This window comes from Hyperoodon ampullatus (assembly GCF_949752795.1).
Source record: "Hyperoodon ampullatus genome assembly, chromosome: 11".
Taxonomy (NCBI): Eukaryota; Metazoa; Chordata; class Mammalia; order Artiodactyla; family Ziphiidae; genus Hyperoodon; species Hyperoodon ampullatus.
The window spans coordinates 65,422,157-65,443,976 of NC_136924.1; the positions used below are offsets into that span (position 1 = coordinate 65,422,157).

The 21,820-nt window shown below is 33.7% G+C and overlaps 1 protein-coding gene across 3 annotated transcripts in view; it reads left to right on the forward strand.

Annotated features, from left to right (window-relative positions):
- The window catches only part of MON2 (MON2 homolog, regulator of endosome-to-Golgi trafficking), a gene marked incomplete at both ends in the record, with an annotated part of 123,468 nt that overhangs the window by 40,841 nt on the left and 60,807 nt on the right, over positions 1 to 21,820 (forward strand). For 2 of the 3 annotated variants that reach the window (XM_079715697.1, XM_079715696.1), the window contains 11 exons: positions 4,069 to 4,193; positions 4,579 to 4,715; positions 5,506 to 5,659; positions 14,708 to 14,943; positions 17,124 to 17,205; positions 18,347 to 18,531; positions 19,325 to 19,437; positions 19,781 to 19,885; positions 20,232 to 20,312; positions 20,391 to 20,464; positions 20,555 to 20,645. In XM_079715697.1, coding sequence (XP_079571823.1) covers positions 4,069 to 4,193; positions 4,579 to 4,715; positions 5,506 to 5,659; positions 14,708 to 14,943; positions 17,124 to 17,205; positions 18,347 to 18,531; positions 19,325 to 19,437; positions 19,781 to 19,885; positions 20,232 to 20,312; positions 20,391 to 20,464; positions 20,555 to 20,645 — 1,383 coding nt within the window. The remainder of the gene's footprint in view (positions 1 to 4,068; positions 4,194 to 4,578; positions 4,716 to 5,505; positions 5,660 to 14,707; positions 14,944 to 17,123; positions 17,206 to 18,346; positions 18,532 to 19,324; positions 19,438 to 19,780; positions 19,886 to 20,231; positions 20,313 to 20,390; positions 20,465 to 20,554; positions 20,646 to 21,820) is intronic. The other variant, XM_079715698.1, reaches the window with a different exon arrangement.

The window sequence follows — 21,820 nt, forward strand, 5'->3', positions numbered from 1 at the left end:
CAGTTCAGACATTCTTGTTTCTCCAAGGGCAAAAGTTAGAAGTGTGGTTGTTGTGGGGTGAGATACGTGATTGATGTGGAATGCATCTCTCTTATTTCTCTTGTGTTTTCTATATTTAAACCTGGAAATGATACATCTTAAAGGACATACTAGAGTAGTAATTCTTATACTTTTCGGTTGTAAGACCCCTTTATACGCTTTAAAAATATTGAGGAGCTTTCATTTATGTGGATTATTTCTAACCTTATTTACTGTATTAAAAATTAAGTCTGAGATGATACTAAAACCCATTACATGTTAACAGAAAAATTTATTTTCATGAAAGATACCTATATTTTCCAAAGAAAAGAAAAACATTGTTTTATGTTTTTTGCAAATTTCTTTAATGTCTGGCTTAATAGAAGATAGCTGGATTTTCATACCTTCTTCTATTTTCATTATTTTGTGATACGTTGTTTCGGTCAAAGCATACAAAGAAAATCTGTCCTCACAATGATATATAGTTAGAAAAGGCAGAATTATTTTAATGGCATTTTCAGGTAATAGTATATATTCTTCTTCGATCTTATACCAAACTGAACCAGTGACTCTTAAAGGTGTAGAAATGAAACCATGGTAATGACATTTTTATACTCTGTTATGTTAAAATTCATTGATTCATCTGATGCTTCAATTGTATCCTTTACTCATGCATCATTTATTATGGTTGAGCAAATGTTCCAAATGTTAATACTTTATATAGTACCAAAAATCTCATGTGTTAATATCAGCAGCCATTTATCAGAAGAGTCTTTTGTTTTTAAAAAGCTGTCAAGGTCACAACAGCAGATATAAGTTTTCCAAAATTCTAATTTTTGTTTGAAAGCTTGAATCTTATCATTGACAATAAATACTGTCCATTGTTTCCCCAAAAGTGACAGGCTTACTTGGTTAATTTTTGAGAAAATATCTGCAATATACACAAGTCTAAATAGTCATAGTTTGCCATATACTCTTTTAGTTAAAACGGTTCTCATAGGAGAAAAAAAGTGATTAGTTCAGTTCCCAGCTGTGCCTTTCCTTCAGACAACCATTGTACTTTGATACACAGCAAAAGTACTTCACGTGTACTTCCATTTTTGTCACACAGAAAATTACAAAGACATGCACGTATGGGTCAGATTTAATAAAATCAATAGTATTTTATTTGTTATTTGTTATTTTATTTTTGTTCATTGTGATTGTGGTCCTTAGGTGAAATAGACCCTTTTAATTTTCTTAATTGTGTGTGATGGTGAAGAATACAATGACAGTAGTACAGTTTGGTGCTACTGCCTTGATTCTTGCTAAAGCACCAGCTGTTTTACCCACCATTGTTTTGAATCATCAGTACAAATGTCAGTACATTAAAAATGGCAAGTAATATCTTAGTCTTATTATGAAAATAGTGTGATGTTACAGATGTACTGAAATGGTCTGAGGGACCACACTTTGGGAACCACTGCACTGGAGAATCAGTGTTCTTCCCCAGTATTCACCAGCTTATCTCTTATTCTATCAAGTAACTCAGGGCGGAGAAGATAACTAATCTTCTGTTAATATATAGAGAGTGATTAGAAGAAATTAGAATGCTCCAGTCGTTCAGGTACAGATATAATACAGGTAGTACACGATTTTCTTTCCACGTTTTGTCATCTGAGCTAGGTGCTCTTCTGCTCTCTGATACGCTTAGGCTCCATGCCCAGATGTCTTGTTTAGGAACATATCTTTAAGGAGTTTACTAAACTTAGTTGTAAGTGGCTAGCATATCTCTCTTCTGCCTTTGACTTACTGCTTTTAAAAAGGAATGAATGGGCTAAGTTGACTTGTGCAACTTAATTTTCCACGTCTTTACATATATTTCTCTCACAAAGGATCTTATCACTAACAAATCCACTAGCTATAAGGTTGTTAGCACTAAACAGCTCCTGAGAAATAGACTCCTGCATTTAAATATTCTACAAGACTTTCTTCATTGTCTCCTGAGCAAACAGTTATCTTATGTACATTAAACCTTATCAGACATCTTTGTGGTATTTTGATGAAAATTTCCACCAGGATGGCTTTGATTCATCTTAAACATCAGTTGTCTCTTGACTATTATTTGGTACCAAAGGACTATAGGAATTCAGAAACATTCATCACCCTTCATGCTAGTATAATGGTGTTCACGGAGTACTTTTGTGCCACAAGAGTTGGACTTGGACCGTAGATACCTGTTTCATATGAGTGCAGCCTCTTGGAGGAAAGGCTTAACTTAGATTCACAATAGGCACCTTCCATTGATAGATACCCTTGAGGACAATTCATTGTCCTCAGCCACTAGTTCTCTGATCAGAGCTTCACACTTGGCAAGGAGGGAAGAAGCAAGAGCAAAGCTCCAGACCTCAGGAGAGAGGCTCTCTCTGTTACCCAAATCACAAGATTTTAGTGGCTGTAGTATAAAATTGAGTGATTGTTTGATTTGTACTGTAGTCGCTTTTTCATAGGAGAGGAAATGAAAGGAAACTCTTCTAGGCAAGTTTTATAACATTAATAATTCCTTTGGCTGTGATGTACTTGATGTTTCTGAGAGCCTTTATTTTCTGGCTTGAAAACCTAACCAGTGAGCTTCAATTCTGTCACCATTTTAAATTCTACTTTTACTCTAAAGCAGATAGTACACATTTTGAAGGACCTACTCATGATAAAACTCTTCAGTAGATAAAACTGTTGCCCAGTGAGTCACTAGCATGCTTCTCTCCTTTTCAGTTCTTTACTAAAAGGGGTAATTTTATTTAGAAAAAATAGTAAGCACTGTGTATTTGCATGTTACTTTGTCATGTTTAGGGGATTTTTTTACTCTTATATTTTTCTCATTTGAGTTCTCAGGAAGGTGCAGGTACTTTTATCCTTTATTTATAAGAAGATTACCTAGCTTGTTGTCATCTACAAAGTTGATGGATAAAGAAGCTGAGCCATGTGATTTCTCATCAGTGCTTTTCAACCATATCAAGTTTAGGACAGTGACAAAGCTCTGCCTTATGACTTACCCAGTCATAGCAGTCTAAGGATGAAATTGTTTTTAGTTATCCCTCCTACTTTATCCTTATAATTATGTCCTATTTTTAAGCATCTACCTAAAAGGCATTAGAAAATGCCAACTGCTGAGACTTTGGGCTAAAATCCTAAGGGCTCCTGTATTCTCACAATTCCTTGCCTCGCATTATGCGCACTCATTTTGGAGCACCCCCAGCTAAAACGTCCAATAACCTGCTGTCCTTGGTGTGGAAGTATGATTTAGTTTGGCCTAGCGATCACAATGTCAGGTTAATTCTTACCTCCCAGAGGTCCTGCTGTGTCCTCAGCAAATATGTAACAGAAACAACCTTTGAATAACCTGGTTACTTTTCATTTGTTCATTTGTTCAGTTATCAGACATTTAATGAATAATGTCAAGAATATGCTTTAAATGTTGTTGTTTATTTATAAAGAGCTTGCAAAGGAGATGGTTTATATTAATACCAAAGGTAATAACTAATAGCTAATAATGCAAAACTATGTACCAAGCCTTGTTCTGAGTACTTTATATATCTTACACCTGTCAACTGCTATAGGTTCCTTCTTGTTTTCCTACTAGAAAGTATATGCTAAACATTCTTTGGCTTATTGCCTCTCTGTTTCTTAAGCAGCATAAGAACACATGGAAAAAGTGTTGTGATATTAATGAAGGGTACATGAGTGTACATGATACATGCTGCCTTCCAGGAATGAGGATGGCATGATGGTGCATAGTGCTTTCTAAAGAATAGGTATAAAAGATTAAGCATGTTAGAAGATCATTAGTGTGAGTTTTCAATGATATATTTAGAGAGACACTGATTATTTTTACTGTTATCTTTTCCATATATAACTACTTTTCCCTTCTTTTCTTTTTCTTCACTCCCCATTAAGGATCATAATTTATTTAAAATTAAAAGATTTTATTGGTTTGTCCATAGGAGTAAGAATAAGTATAATTTATAATTCTTAGATTTAAAGAAATATTATTTAAAATGTTGTATTTTTTAGGTAACTGAATGTGAAATATTTCTGTCACTTCTGGTGAAATTTCTGGATGCAGATAAACCACAGTGGCTACGGGCTGTTGCAGTGGAATCAATACACAGACTCTGTGTGCAGCCTCAGCTATTGAGGTAAAACCTCAGCAATATTTTGTTAAATGGATAGGTTAATATTTATGCTAGCAGAAAGAGCTTGAATATTTGTTTCAAATAATAATGATTTCTAAACAAAGAAAATTGTGTATTGTGTGTATATGGAGGGGTGTAGGTGTGGGCAAAAAGTGTGGTTAGGGATTGCCATCAGTTGAATTTACTGTGTTAATATGGCCAAGATAATTTTTTTAGAACACTGACCTCATTCTGAACCTTTGTCCAGAGTTAGTAAAATCACTCAGGTATGATGAAGAAGTTTTAAGTATAGCATTGAGACTGATTTATCAACATTGCTTGCTATTAAAAAAAGTTTAAAAATTTTAATCAAATATTTTCTTCAGAAACATTTAAAATTATTTTACAGGTCATTTTGTCAGTCCTATGATATGAAACAGCATTCTACCAAGGTTTTTCGTGATATTGTGAATGCACTGGGATCTTTTATCCAGTCCTTGTTTCTTGTCCCTCCTACTGGAAATCCTGCTACAACAAACCAAGCTGGTAAAGGCTTACTCATATTTTGGTTTTTATATTCTGCCATAATTTACAATATTCAGTGTTCTGAGAGGATATTTACAGAAATCCTGTGACTAGAGAAATTGAGGTTACCTAAATATATACATTTATTTTATAATTTATTATATTTCTTTATAATATTTTATGTTTTATATATAAATATAAAGATTTACACTTAAAGAATAATTTGATCTCACTGAGGTAACCATGTTTATTTCTTTCCAGAATATATTTTCTTCTCTGATATACTTTCAGTTCCTCTCATCACATAAGAACAAAAGTTTAGATGCTAATTTTCATTTTAGAAGAATCTTCATTTGGTGCCTCTCTTTAAAGAGTGTGGTTACTACTAAGGTAGTAACTAAGGAGGTCTGTTAGTCATTCTTTTAACAAAACAGGTGAACATGATTTAAGTTTGGAAATCAGTGTATAGCTTCTTGTTCCCTTTAACTTCTTTCTCTTCCATTTTTAACTTTCTGATTAGTGGTCTCTTTTGTCCTTTATTCCCACCTCTGATAAAAAGTGATTCAACAAAAGGTATGTTACATAGTTTGTCAGTATTTTTAGTCATAGTACCTTTTATATAAAGAAGGAAATGGCGTTTTGGGGAAACAGGGAGACTCTAGTAGCCAGAATAGGATTGATACATTTCATTTATTTGTGCAGTATCCATTCCTATAGCATAATTTTTAAAAATTGACCAAGTGTTTGAATATTATGGATTTGTAATTAAGTAGTAAATTGCTGTCTTTGCTTGCTTTCCCTTATCTAACAGGAAACAATAATTCAGGTGGCCCTGTCTCGGCACCAGCTAACTCAGGAATGTTGGGGATTGGTGGAGGTGTTACTTTGCTACCAGCATTTGAATATAGGGGAACTTGGATACCTATTCTGACTGTAACAGCACAAGGCAGTGCTAAAGCAACCTAGTAAGTAGTAGTAGCATTATTTTGTAAGGAATGTTATTGTTGGGGTTTATATTTTATACTAAAATGTTTCTCTCTGCATTATATTTAAAATTTTAGACCTACTATTTCTAATATATTTAAGAACTAATTTTCTTTTGTCATATTTTGAGAATTTTATCTAGGACTGGATTTTGTTTGTTTTCTTTTGTACTGCTTGAGGACTGTTAACAGCATTATAAAACAGAATGTGATTTCTTTACCTAAGGACCTATCCACTTGTTCTGTATGACTTTTTGATTTAAGTATGTGGCTTGATTTCAGGCCTTGTGGACTTAGGTCTTCTGATACTGAGTTACCTTCAGCAAATTAGTTTACCTATTTAAAAATCTCAATGTACTCAACTATAAAATGGGAGTAGTGATATATCTACCTTTCAGGATTCTGTATGTGAATAGTTAAGTGTTTGGCTGATCACACTTTTAGGGTTTAACACATAGAACTTTTAGTTTAATTAAAGTGTTTAATGGATTCCACATGTGTTATTTAAAAATTTGTCATTAGACATTTCAATTTAACAACTACATATTCAGCAGTGTATTGTTGATTTTTCTTAAGTAAATCTTAGTGAACTCTAGTGCTTACAGAGTTAAAGCAACCAATACTACATGTGTTTAACATTGCCACAGTTGTGAGGCAGTTAATTAAGATATTTTGAGTAATTGATATGCATAATTAAAACACTGTTCCAGTGACAGTAAATCAAGACTTAAACTGTGAAGCAGAATCTCTGACTAGTTTAAATCATGAATTTGTATGATATGTCAGCCTGCATTGTATCATCACAGTGATATTTTACTGTGCAGCTTTTTATTTTGCCTAAAATTGTAAAAGTAAAGAGTCATAAAGGACTGAAATATTGTTATTCTTAGTCACTTAAAAGATTGAAGTTACTGTCTCATATAGGCTTTGCCTTGCTACAAAGGCTAATGATTGAGTATACTACAGTATCAAGTTGTAAAAGAATGAGATTTCTAGCACTGAAGGAGACGTTAATAATTATCTCATTCATTACCCCACCTTATTTTTTAAATTGAAAAAATCCCAACACAGAACAAAATTGCTGCTCTTGTGCACCTTACATTTTAGTGAGTGAGATAGTCAATAAAGATGCAAATAAACATGTAGTATCACTTTGGGTAGTGGTTAACTGTTTGAAGAAAAAGCAAGTTATAAGGGTGTAGAGAATGATCACAGTGAAGATAGGAACAGAAAGGATATATCTGAGGAAATAAGAGTAAGAAAAGACATAATTATTATTTTTTTAACATCTTTATTGGAGTATAATTGCTTTACAATGTTGTGTTAATTTCTACTGTATAACAAGGTGAATCAGCTAAATGTATACATATATCCCCATATCTCCTCCCTCTTGGGTCTCCCTCCTACCCTCCCTATCCCACCTCTCTAGGTGGTCACAAAGCACCAAGTTGATCTCCCTGTGCTATGTGGCTAGCTATCGATTTTACGTTTGGTAGTGTATATATGTCCATATATGTCCATACCACTCTCTCACTTCGTCCCAGCTTACCCTTCCCCCTCCCCATGTCCTCAAGTCCATTCTCTACGTCTGCATCTTTATTCCTGTCCTGCCCCTAGGTTCTTCAGAACCTTTTTTTTTTTAGATTCCATGTATATGTGTTAGCATATGGTATTTGTTTTTCTCTTTCTGACTTACTTCACTCTGTATGACAGACTCTAGGTCCATCCACCTCACTACAAATAACTCAATTTCGTTTCTTTTTATGGCTGAGTAATATTCCATTGTATATATGTGCCACATCTTCTTTATCCATTCATCTGTTGATGGACATTTAGGTTGCTTCCATGTCCTAGCTATTGTAAATAGTGGTGCAATGAACATTGTGGTACATGACTCTTTTTGAATTATGGTTTTCTCAGGGTATATGCCCAGTAGTGGGATTGCTGGGTTGTATGGTAGTTCTATTTTTAGTTTTCTAAGGAAACTCCATACTGTTTTCCATAGTGTATCAATTTACATTCCCACCAACAGTGCAAGAGGGTTCCCTTTCCTCCACACCCTCTCCAGCATTTATTGTTTGTAGATTTTTTGATGATGGCCATTCTGACTGGTGTGAGCTGCTACCTCATTGTAGTTTTGATTTGCATTTCTCTAATGATTAGTAATGTTGAGCATCCTTTCATGTGTTTGTTGGCAATTGGTATGTCTTCTTTGGAGAGATGTCTTTTTAGATCTTCTGCCCATTTTTGGATTGGGTAGTTTGTTTTTTTGATATTGAGCTGCAGGAGATTCATCCTTTGTCAGTTGCTTCATTTGCAAATATTTTCTCCCATTCTGAGGGTTGTCTTTTCGTCTTGTTTATGTTTTCCTTAGCTGTGCAAAAGCTTTTAAGTTTCATTAGGTCCCATTTGTTTATTTTTGTTTTTATTTCCATTTCTCTAGGAGGTGGGTCAAAAAGCATCTTGCTGTGATTGATGTCATAGAGTGTTCTTCCTATGTTTTCCTCTAAGAGTTTTATAGTGTCTGACCTTACATTTAGGTCTTTAATCCATTTAGAGTTTATTTTTGTATATGTTGTTAGGCAGTGTTCTAATTTCATTCTTTTACATGTAGCTGTCCAGTTTTCCCAGCACCACTTATTGAAGAGGCTGTCTTTTCTCCATTGTATATTCTTGCCTCTTTTATCAAAAATAAGGTGACCATATGTGCGTGGGTTTATCTCTGGGCTTTCTATCCTGTTCCATTGATCTATATTTCTGTTTTTGTACCATACTGTCTTGATTACTGTAGCTTTGTAGTATAGTCTGAAGTCAGGGAGCCTGATTCCTCCAGCTCTGTTTTTCCTTCTCAAGATTGCTTTGGCTATTCGGGATCTTTTGTGTTTCCATACAAATTGTGAAATTTTTTGTTCTAGTTCTGTGAAAAATGCCATTGGTAGTTTGATAGGGATTGCATTGAATCTGTAGATTGCTTTGGGTAGTACAGTCATTTTCACAATGTTGGTTCTTCTAGTCCAAGAACATGGTATATCTCTCCATCTGTTTGTATCGTCTTTAATTTCTTTCATCAGTGTCTTATAGTTTTCTGCATACAGGTCTTTTATCTCCTTAGGTAGGTTTATTCCTACGTATTTTATTCTTTTTGTTGCAGTGGTAAATGGGAGTGTTTCCTTAATTTCACTTTCACATTTATCGTCATTAGTGCATAGGAATGCAAGAGATTTCTATGCATTAATTTTGTATCCTGCTACTTTACCAAATTCATTGATTAGCTCTAGTAGTTTTCTGGTAGTGTCTTTAGGATTCTCTATTATAGTATCATGTCATCTGCAAACAGTGACAGCTTTACTTCTTTTCTGATTTGGATTCCTTTTATTTCTTTTTCTTCTCTGATTGCTGCGGCTCAAACTTCCATAACAATGTTGAATCATAGTGGTGAGAGTGGGCAATCTTGTCTTATTCCTGATCTTAGTGGAAATGGTTTCAGTTTTTCACCATTGAGGGCGATGTTGGCTGTGGGCTTGTCATTTATGGCCTTTATTATGTTGAGGTAAGTTCCCTGTATGCCTATTTTCTGGAGGGTTTTTATCATAAATGGGTGTTGAATTTTGTCGAAAGCTTTCTCTGCATCTACTGAGATGATCATATGGTTTTTCTCCTTCAAGTTGTTAATATGGTGTATCACATTGATTGATTTGCGTATACTGAAGAATCCTTGCATTCCTGGGATAAACCCCACTTGATCATGGTGTATGATCCTTTTAATGTGCTGTTGAATTCTGCTTGCTAGTATTTTGTTGAGGATTTTTGCATCTATGTTCATCAGTGATATTGGCCTGTAGTTTTCTTTCTTTGTGACATCTCTGTCTGGTTTTGGTATCAGGGTGATGGTGGCCTTGTAGAATGAGTTTGGGAGTGTTTTTCCCTCTGCTGTATTTTAGAAGTGTTTGAGAAGGATAGGTGTTAGCTCTTCTCTAAATGTTTGGTAGAATTCACCTGTGAAGCCCTCTGGTCCTGGACTCTTGTTTGTTGGAAGATTTTTAATCACAGTCTCAATTTCAGTGCTTGTGATTGGTCTGTTTATATTTCCTATTTCTTCCTGGTTCAGTTTCGGAAGGTTGTGCTTTTCTAAGAATGTGTTCATTTCTTCCAGGCTGTCCATTTTATTGGCATATAGTTGCTTGTAGTAATCTCTCATGATCCTTTGTATTTCTGCAATGTCAGTTGTTACTTCTCGTTTTTCATTTCTAATTCTGTTGATTTGAGTGTTCTCTCTTTTTTTCTTGATGAGTCTGGCTAATAGTTCATCAATTGTGTTTATCTTCTCAATGAACCAGCTTTTAGTTTTATTGATCTTTCCTATTGTTTCCTCCATTTCTTTTTCATTTATTTCTGATCTGATCTTTATGATTTCTTTCCTTCTGCTAACTTTGGGGGTTCTTTTGTTCTTCTTTCTCTAATTGCTTTAGATGTAAGGTTTGGTTGTTTATTTGAGATATTTCTTGTTTCTTGAGGTAGGATTGTATTTCTATAAACTTCCTGCTTAGAACTGCTTTTGCTGCATGCCATAGGTGTTGGGTCGTCGTGTTTTCATTGTCATTTGTTTCTAGGTATTTTTTGATTTCCTCTTTGATTTCTTCAGTGATCTCTTGATTATTTAGTAGTGTATTGTTTAGCCTCCATATGTTTGCTTTATTTACAGGGTTTTTCCTGTAATTGATATCTAGTCTCATAGCATTGTGGTCAGAAAAGATACTTGATGATTTCAATTTTCTTAAATTTACCAAGGCTTGATTTGTGATGCAAGATAGGATCTATCCTGGGGAATGTTCCATGAGCACTTGAGAAGAAAGTGTAATCTGCCGTTTTTGGATGGAATGTCCTATAAATATCAGTCAAGTCCATCTTGTTTAGTGTGTCATTTAAGGCTTGTGTTTCCTTATTTATTTTCATTTTGGAAGATCTGTCCATTGGTGAAAGTGGGGTGTTAAAGTCCCCTACTATAATTGTGTTACTGTTGATTTCCTCTTTTATGGCTGTTAGCATTTGCCGTATGTATTGAGGAGCTCCTATGTTGAGTGCATAAATATTTAACAATTGTTATATCTTCTGTTTGGATTGATCCCTTGATCATTATGTAGTGTCCTTCTTTGTCTCTTGTAATAGTCTTTATTTTAAAATCTATTTTGTCTGATATGAGAATTGCTACTCCAGCTTTCTTTTGATTTCCATTTGCATGGAATATCTTTTTCCATCCCCTCACTTTCAGTCTGTATGTGTCCCTAGGTCTGAAGTGGGTCTCTTGTACACAGCATATATATGGGTCTTATTTTTGTATCCATTCAGCCAGTCTGTGTCTTTTGGTTGGAGCATTTACATTTAAGGTAGTTATCAACATGTATGTTCCTATTACCATTTTCTTAATTGTTTTGAGTTTGTTAATGTAGGTCTTTTCCTTCTGTTGTGTTTCCTGCCTAGAGAAATTCCTTTAGCATTTTTCCTAAAGCTGGTTTGGTGGTGCTGAATTCTCAGCTTTTGCTTGTGCAAAGACATAATTAAAAGGAAAGAGTGAAGATATATGATTGAGGAAGAAAAATAAGAACAAATAACAGGAGAGTAAATGCTTGGCCAAGTTGTAGAATTGCTTTTTTTTATTAATAAAAGTCTCTACCAAGTTGTTTATTGATTATTTAATCCTTATCAATGAAGAAACTTGGATTTTAACTAGTTTTGCTACTAAATACTATGATTTTGAGTAGGGCACTTTATTTCACTTGATCTTAATTTTCTTATCTTTAATACATGGTTAGGACTAAATCTCTAAAGGAACATATAAATAGATTTTCTTTTCTTTTTTTTAGTGCTATAGATACTGACATTACTCACTTCTGAAATCATAAATAGACGGAAAATATTGGGTTTCTTTTGTAAATGGGTTAGTATGTTCACATTGGGACTTACCTGTTGAATTGATATCGTTTATTCATTCATTGTGAATTTTAGTATAAAATGATTTTCACTGTTTTCTTTGAAGACATACATATAAATCTTAATTGTGTATACAGTTCTTTTTTGACTTCTTAAGTGTGTAATAATTTGAAAACTTAAGTGACATAAAGACAAGTAGTTTTGACATAATTGATGACAATATATTCTTCCAAGTTTATTATACTATGGCTCCCTTCAAAGTTGGGCTTGTGACAGTTTTTTCAACTTGACCTTAATTTTAAAATATTTAAATAAATGGGTTACCTTTAATCTAAAAGTGGAGTTTGTGTAGTAATTATAATAAAGCAGCACTGAAACAGTTACGAAAGTGTGGGTGTGTTTAGGTTTGTGGTATAAATTACCTTTTTCTGTTAACTATTCTGGTGCTTAAAGTCTGTACCACAGTATTTGGGAATTAGAGTTTGTGATGTTTAGGAGTATTTTATCTGTTTTAGATGCATTTTTCCAATGGAGAATATATTCTTTGAGAACAGAGATTTGTCTAACAAGATGCTTGGCACTGATTGGTTTAGTATGTGGCTCTTTGAGGCTAATTGGCCTGGCAAAGATTAAACCCATAAACTTCACTTCCCCATTTGAGCTTAAATATCTTGATCAGTAATATAAATGTTTGTATTGATTACCTAAATTTTAAAAATACTGAGAGTTGGCCCATATGGGTTAAATTGATAGGCTTTAGAGTCGGACTTGGGTTAAAAACTGCTGACTGATAACTGTCACCATAGTTCACAGTTTCATCATCTGTATCTCTTAGGGTTTTTGTGAGGAGTTAAATGAGGTTCATTAAAAAAAAAAAAACCCTTAGTGTCCCAGGCTCAGAGTAAATTGCTCAATAAATGATAGGTATACATAGGTGTTTTTATTGTTTATTCTGAGTTTTACATCTTTATAAATTTCCTACCTTATACTGATTATGATTCGGAGACTTTTAGAATTTGAGTTTGGAAATTACTTTTATTAGCTTTTCTTATTATGATCTTTAGTGATTTCAATTTTGTTTTTGAGGTATAAGTAACATAGAATTAAATTTGCCCTTTTACAATGTACAGTTCATGGTTTTATTATATTCAGACGTTAGGCAACCATAAGCACCATCTAATTTCAGAACTTTTTCATCACCCCAGAAAAAAAAAAAGCCATATCCATAAGCAGTCATTCTCCAATCTCCCTTTCCCTACCCCTTAGCAACTACTAATCTACTTTCTCGTCAGGCTTCTTTTATTCAGCATAATGTTTTGAAGGTTCATCTGTGTTTCAGGTTGTACCAGTACTTTCTGTTTGTGGCTGAATAATATTCCACCATATGGTAATACCACATTTTGTTTATCTCATTGTCAGTTGATGGGCATTTGGGTTGTTTCCACTTTTTGGCTATGAATAATGCTGCTATGAGCATTTGCCTGCAAGTTTTTGCATAGATGTTTTCATTTCTACTGGATGTATACCTAGGAGTGGAATTGCTGGGCCATATAGTTACTCTACGTTTTACTTTCTGATGAACTGCCAAGCTGTTTTCCCAAGCGACCACACCATTTTACATTTTCACCAACAATGTGTGAGGGTTTAAGTTTCACCACATCCTTAGCAATACTTGTTACTGTCTTTTGATTATAGCCGTCCTAGTGGGTAAGTGGTATCTTACTGTGTTTCAAATTGACATTGAGCATCTCATTCATGTGCTTATTGGCCATTTATATATCATCTTGGGAGAAATATCTATTGAAATCCTTTGCTCCTTTTTAATTGGGTTTTCTTTTTATTATTATTGAGCTGTGAAAGTTCTTACATATTCAACATCTAGTCCCTTATCAGATATATGATTTGCAAAAATTTTCTTGCATTCTGTGGTTTGTCTTTTCATTTTCTTGATAGTGTCCTTTGAAGCACAATCATTTTTAATTTTGATGAATTCAGTTTATCTGTTTTTCCTTTGGTCACTTATGCATTTTGATATCATACCTAACCATTTCATAATTTGAGGTTATAAAGATTTTTGTCCATGTTTTCTTCTAAGAGTTTTTAGTTTTAGATCTTACATTTAGGTCATTGATTAATTTTGAGTTAATTTTTGTATATGGTATGAGGTAAGGCTCCAGTATCACTCTTTTACATGTGAATATCCATTAGTTCTTTCCCCATTGAATTATTCTTTCTCCATTGAATTATCTTGACAGATTTCCATTTTAAGGGATTTAAAACCTGTTTGTCATGATTTGAAACAAAAGGTTTGTTGTCTTTCCGTCTGAAAGCTATGTCCTAATTACGGAGTATAACTTGCTCTAAAATTTGAACGTGACACACTGATGCTTTAAGTATTACCTTGCCCTGTTGGCCGATTGTATCTGAGATGATAGGATGACAGATGAGCTGGATATCTCACAGTAATAATTTTCCCTAGTATGAAAGCTTCTTTTCCTCTTTATAGGATTGATTTGATTTTATAACATCTTATTTTATTTATTTATTACCTTTTTAAAATTATCGTTAATTTACAATATTGTGTTAGTTTCAAGTGTACAGCAAAGTGATTTCACTTATACATAAATATTTACAGATACTCTTTTTCAGATTCTTTTCCATTACAGGTTATTACAGGATATTGAGTGTAGTCCCCTGTGCTATATAGTAGGTCCTTGTTGTTTACCGATTTTATATAGCAGCTTATTTTAAAAGCAGCTAAGTCAGAGTTTGAGATGGCTTGTAATCTGTCTTTTTCTATTTTGTATGTAAGTATTTTTTCTAATGTCAACAATTAATGAAAATACTGGCACAACTTGGGGGAGAGGCAAAAAGTGAATTATTAAAATAATCGGTTATCATACTGGTCAGGCCTTAATTTTTCTAATCAGTTTCTTAGAATACCACGAAGGGATCTGTCCTCCAAACGAAACCCAGTAGTGACCATTTACTTTTGCTGTTCTGTTAATCTTAATTTCTGTAGTCTACAGATTATGGAAATAGTTATATATATTTTCATCATTGTGGCTTCTCACTAAGCATCTGATTTTTTCATAATTTCAGCCTAGAGATGTTGGACAAAGTTGAGCCCCCAACTATACCAGAAGGTTATGCTATGTCTGTGGCATTCCATTGTTTGCTAGACCTTGTACGTGGAATCACTAGTATGATTGAAGGAGAGTTAGGAGAGGTTGAAACAGAATGTCAGACTACTACCACTGAAGCAGTTTCTTCACCAACACAGTCATCAGAACAGCAAGAATTACAGTCAACATCAGACCAAATGGATAAAGCAATAGGTATATTATTATGATTCTGTATTTTTAATTTTTATTTTGAAATAATTTTAAATTTACAGGGAAATTGCAAAAATAATAGTTTCCATATATCCTTCACCATGATATTCCAATTGTTAACTACCATATTTGCATTATCATTCTCTCTATATACATGTCACTATACTTTTTTTCTGAACTATTTGAGAATAAGTTGCAGACATGATGCCCATTACCCCTTAGTACTTTAAAGTGTATTTTCTAAAAATAAGGACAGTTTCCTACTTAACCACAGTATAGTCACCATCAGAAATTTAGCATCAATTCAATATGTCATCGAATCCCAAATGTCCTTCACATTTTGCCATTTGCTTCAGTGATGTCCTTTATGGTCTAGGATTACATGTTGAATTCAGTTGCGTATCTCTATACCCTCCTTCAGTCTGGAACAATTCCTTAATTTTTCCATGTTTTATATGACCTTGAAATTTTTGAAGAGAACAGCCCAGTCAACTTGGGTTTGTTTTTGTTTCCTCATAATTAGATTCAATATATTCATTTTTGGCAGAGCTACCACAGAAATGTTGCTATGCTATACACTGGTGATGTTAACTTTTATCATTTAGTTAGTATGATGTGTGCCTTGTTTCTTCAGTATAAAGTTGATTATTAACTTTTTCTGGAGAAATACTTTGAGATATCTGTAAAAGAGAGCTTTCCCTTCTTCCTCATTTATTTTGTTTCATTTATTTATTTGTGTTAGTGTAGACTCTCAGATTCCTATTTTATTCAAAGAGTTACAATGTTTGATTATCATTATTTGGTTTGACGCTCATTATCCCTGACATGGCCATTTGGGACCCCTTTCAAGCTAGCCCCTGTGTCCTTTTATCATCCCATGTCCTTTTGTCATTTTCTGAGCACTACCTTACTGTCTGATACAGCAGAATGTTCTAAGATCATCTTGGATGTTTCTTGCCTAACCTAGGAGTCAGTTATTTTTCCAAGGAGCCCTAGTTCCTTTTAGTGGAGAATAGTATTTAGAAACTAACACATGGGCATTAAGTATACTTCTTGGTACTTGAATAGAAATACACACATACATGAGCACACATCTATCTACATTTTAAAGGTATGTATCTTGGGACTTCCCTGGTGTTGCAGTGGTTAAGAATCTACCTGCCAATGCAGGGGACACATTCGAACCCTGGTCTGGGAAGATCCCACATACTGCGGAGCAGTTAAGCCCATGCGCCACAACTACTAAGCCTGCGCTCTGGAGCCTGCAAGCCACAACTACTGAAGCCTGAGCGCCTAGAGCCCGTGCTCCGCAACAGGAGAAGCCACCACAATGAAAAGCCTGCATACCGCAACGAAGTGTAGCCCCCGCTCGCCGCAACTAGAGAAAGCCCACGCAGGGCAGTGAAGACCCCCACACAGCCATAAATAAATAAATAAATAAATAATTTAAAAGATCTTTAAAAAATAAATAAAAATAAAAACATATATCTCTCTATATTAAATACCATGAGGTCACACCAGTTTTTTCAATTCCAGTTTAATACCACAGGGTTTACTTTTAACTTTCCATATTTGTAATTTCCTTCTCCAACAGTGAGAAACTTGATCCTATTTTACTCCGTGTATTTACTTATTTTTCACGATATACAGTGTATGTAACCAGTCTCGTGGCTGAGCCTGCTTATCACAGTGTCTCACTGCCAGCTGGTCACACAGGCCGAAAGTTTGGCCCAATGAAATGGAAGGGAATAGGAACTGATATTATATATATAAATATATATATATTTTGAAGATCACTTTTGTAAGAAAGATCTTATCATTGATATGGTAAAACTACTCAGTTTTAAAACTTCTTGGGAATTCCCTGGTGGTCCAGTGTTTAGGACTTTGCACTCTGACTGCTGAGGGACCAGGTTCCATCCCTGGTTGGGGTACTAAGATCCCACAAGCCACATGGCACAACCAAAAAAAAACGTCTTGAATTCTGAAACTATGGTATGGTTTTAAAATTTTCATTTATTCAGATATATATTAAATGTTACAGCTTTATTATTTAATAATTGAGTTGTTTTTGGAATATTTGCTATATTACCAAGTGATAAGGGGGATTATAGAGTTTGACATACTGTCAAGTGCTGTGACATCTGTAATTATCATTAAATATTGTATGTTTTTCCTTTAAGTTAGTAGAGCCGTTTGGGAAGAAATGGTGAATGCCTGCTGGTGTGGTCTGCTTGCTGCACTCTCACTCCTTCTTGATGCCAGGTATTAAGTCTTTGTAAGTTTTATATTGCATGTGGCAGTTAAAAAGAAAACAACAAACCATTAAAATGGTTTCCTTAAATTTATCCTGAGAATTATTTCCTAATACTAGTTTTTATGTTCGTGGAATGTTATTATTTTTCTGCCATCCTCTTCCCCCATCCTATTGTCACATGTTATAATGGAAAATACAATCCTAAAATAACAGAATGCCCTTTTCTTTTCTTTTTTTTTAACATCTTTATTGGAGTATAATTGCTTTACAATGGTGTGTTAGTTTCTGCTGTATAACAAAGTGAATCAATATACATATATCCATATCCCCATATCTCCTCCCTCTTGCGTCTCCCTCCCCCCATCCCTATCCCACCCCTTTAGGTGGACACAAAGCACCGAGTTGATCTCCCTGTGCTATGCTATGTGGCTGCTTCCCACTAGCTATCTATTTTACATTTGGTAGTGTATATATGTCAGTGCTACTGTCTCACTTCGTCCCAGCTTACCTTTCCCCCTCCCCGTGTCCTCAAGTCCAGTCTCTACATCTGTGTCTTTATTCCTGTCCTGCCCCTAGGTTCATCAGAATCTTTTTTCTTTTTTTTTTTAGATTCCATATATATGTGTTAGTATATGGTATTTGTTTTTCTCTTTTTGACTTACTTCACTCTGTATGACAGACTCTAGGTCCATCCACCTCACTACAAATAACTCAATTTTGTTTCTTTTTATGGGTGAGTAATATTCCATTGTATATATGTGCCACATCTTCTTTATCCACAGAATGCCTTTTTCATTTTAAGCTTTACTACTACTTCTACAATGATGATGATTATATTATTCAATTATTTTTGATGTTTTTCTTCAGAATTATAGAATTTACTGATTTTAAAATGCTTGATATTTTTAAGTTACATCTTTGAGTTCTTGACCATTTTCTTCATTAATGAATATATGTGTCATAAATTGCTTTTAACCAGTTCAAATTTTCAGATGTTTATTATTTAAAAGTTCTTCTTAAGTAGACTGATTTTGACAATGTTTTAATAGATTTTCTTAAAACTTTACTGACTGCCTAATTCCACATCATGTTTGGCAGCATAATTTAAAATAAATTAATCATACTAAATAAAATTCTTCTTCTTTTCAGCACAGATGAAGCTGCCACTGAGAATATTTTAAAAGCTGAACTGACTATGGCTGCTCTTTGTGGAAGACTGGGCCTTGTAACTTCAAGAGATGCCTTTATAACTGCAATATGCAAAGGTTCCCTGCCTCCCCATTATGCTCTTACTGTATTGAATACCACCACTGCAGCCACACTTTCCAACAAATGTAAGATTTCAGCTTCCTCAGAGTTCTCTTCATCTAGTGGGGTGACATGGCATAGGGAAAAGATAATAGAAATTCTGAGTTCAAGCCTCTGCTTTTCCACTCACTGAGTCTCTGACCTCTGTGGGAAGTTAATGTCCCTGAGCCTCAATTTCTTCCATCTTTTTAAAACAATGGAGGTGGGAGTAGGGCAGAATAATACCAATTTTAAACAATGATTGTGAGGATAAAAGAAGATAAATCTAGAAGTCCTTTGTAAACTCTAGCATACTGTTGAAATGGGAGTGGTTAGTTTGTTTTGTTTTTAATGGAACTAGTAGAACAGTAATGTTTGCCACCACTTAGATTAAGTTGACATTCAAAAAAATTTTTTTTCTTGTTGATTACTTTGTTACATGTTACATGTTACATGTCATATAAATAAATTTCAGTGTGATGCTCAGTTTTCAAACTGAAAATGTGAGTATTGGTCTCTCTTCAACTTTAAGTAGAAAAGTTTACTGGGAATACATGTTTAAAACAGTAAGTGTCCTAAATTCTATTTTGCTTGTGAAGCAATCTACCAAAGTTTTATAATTTGTTAAAGCTATATATAAAATTACTTAATATTTGCCTAACTTGTCTTTGTTCTTTCACCTCCTGGGTTTTCAAAATGTTTGCATATAGATAATAGCTAACTAAATAAATGTCATAGATGAACTTATTTTAATCAAATTAATGTTTTAAAATATAACATTACTTTGAGTACAACATGAAAAGTATATTTTAATTATTTAGGTTTTCCTTTGTGTTCTAGCATATTCCATTCAGGGCCAAAGTGTTATGATGATCAGTCCATCAAGTGAATCTCACCAGCAAGTTGTGGCAGTGGGTCAACCGCTAGCAGTCCAGCCTCAAGGGACAGTAATGGTAAAGTACTTTTTCTTTTCTTGGTAACCAATTAATACTAATTAACTATCAAGGAAATCTTTCATACCTTTTTTATGTTTCTCAAAATTCATCATTATACTTACTTTTATCTGAATGATACTTTTAGAAAAACTAGATAAATATGGAGTGACATTATTATAACCAACTATGATAACACAACTTTTAAGCAAATGAATTTGTTCTGTACAAAAACATCCAAGCCTATTTTCTTAGTATTTTTGTTTTTTAGTAAAAAAATTTGAATACGTTAATACTTCTTTATAAGCTTATAATTTTCAAGAATGCATAACAGTTCTTGCAAATATATCCTTTTTTAATATAGCTAACTTCCAAAAATATCCAGTGTATGAGGACTTTACTTAACTTGGCACACTGCCATGGGGCTGTTCTTGGAACATCATGGCAACTTGTCCTGGCAACTCTACAGGTATGTTGTAGCCTCTGGGTCAGAGGCCAATGTTGTTTTTATATCTAAATGCTAACAGTTAAACTCACCAGTGCCTATCGGTCCTTTGGGCAGGCCTGAATAGACAGTAAGTATGAAAAAGAAGTCAGAAAAAGAAAAAAGACATGGCTCATATTGTACAAAGCAATGGGATGTTTCTTGTAATGGCCTGTTCTACTGCCTATGTTTGGTGTAATAAGTCTTTTGTATGAATATTAATTACTAATTTATATTTAGTTATTAGATACCTACTACTGATTTTAGTTTTAGTTACTGGAATTTTTGTAGGTTTATAAATTTCTTTGTTTTGATTTTTTTTTTTTAACAGCATCTAGTATGGATTCTGGGATTAAAGCCTAGTAGTGGTGGTGCCTTGAAACCTGGGAGAGCTGTAGAAGGACCCAGTACAGTAAGCTCTAGTCATTCTTACTCAATTAGTACTTCTCAAAATGTTTATATGTTACATTTAGTTTTATTCTTCTCTTAGGTTCTAACAACAGCAGTGATGACAGATTTGCCAGTGATTTCCAACATACTTTCAAGATTGTTTGAAAGCTCACAGTAAGAGTCAGTTTTTTAAATTGATACAAACATTATTGTTAGCTGTATATTTTAGATCAGAATGTCTTATTTCTTCATTGTTTTTTTTAGGTATCTTGATGATGTATCATTGCATCATTTAATAAATGCACTTTGTTCCTTATCCCTAGAAGCAATGGATATGGCCTATGGAAATAATAAGGTGTGATATTCTACCTTTCTGTGTTAAATATGGTATATTATTTTGTTTAATAAGGTATATATTCATTATGATCTTAGCGTTTTACAAGTGGGAGTAATACCTTGTAGGCTAGCCCTGTTCTGTTGGGTTTTTATATTTATGGTTGTTATTTGTTGAAGGGGGAGTGAAGAGGACATTTTTTGGCTTATGGTATGTGCCAGTATGTATTATGATTTTAAATTGTGTCCATTTCTCTCATGTACTGAATATTTTAAAAAATATTTCTATAAAGAATAATTCAACACCACATTTATAAATATGTTCCACAAAATGTCACAATAATCCTCATGACTACAACTTATGATTGGGGCAGTACAAGTTTTAAATCAAGGAATATATGTCTCAGTTTCTCTTGCCTTCATTGGGTTGGAAAATAAGGTGCTAATCATTTCTTTCTGAAGGTAATGATTCTCCCTACCTTGAAAATTAAATTTTTGCTTTGTTTGTTGACTAAATGAATAGAACAGTACTTTTGAGAACATTTCTTTCTATACTCAAAATATCATTTTCTGTTAAACTTGGAAAAGCACGGGAATATTTGGGTTTATTTATACCTTAGAAATTATTTAAAATAAAATACTTTCTACATTTTAAAATGAATAAATATAGTACTTGGACCATTTACAAATAAATGAAGACATCCAGAAAATAATTAGAATAGCAGAGAATGCAGCTTATGGTTTATTTAATATCCAACTGTAGGATCCAAAATTATGTTGTCTGCCTAGTCCTTAATTATAATTCTGGGTACTGTGGCTTGTCATCTTGGCTCATGTAATTCATTTAAATATTAGCCAATAAGATCTTATTAGGACAAAGTTTTGTATATTAAAGCACGTAGAGAATTACATAAACATGCAGGTATTTGAAAATATATATTATAGTTTACTCCAAATCAAGGCAAGGATGATATGAAATACAGTGAAGTAATCAAATTCTTGATACCTTCAATAATCCTACATCCTTAAGATTAATTCTTAACACAAAAGTATAATATTTTTAATAGAGTACCGTAATGAAATCTGAGCAAGTTTATATGGTAATGGCTTGAGAATTTATGTATTCACTCAACAAGTACAATATGTTTACTATGTACATGACACTCTGTTAGAAAATATAAAGGAAATGTAAGATTG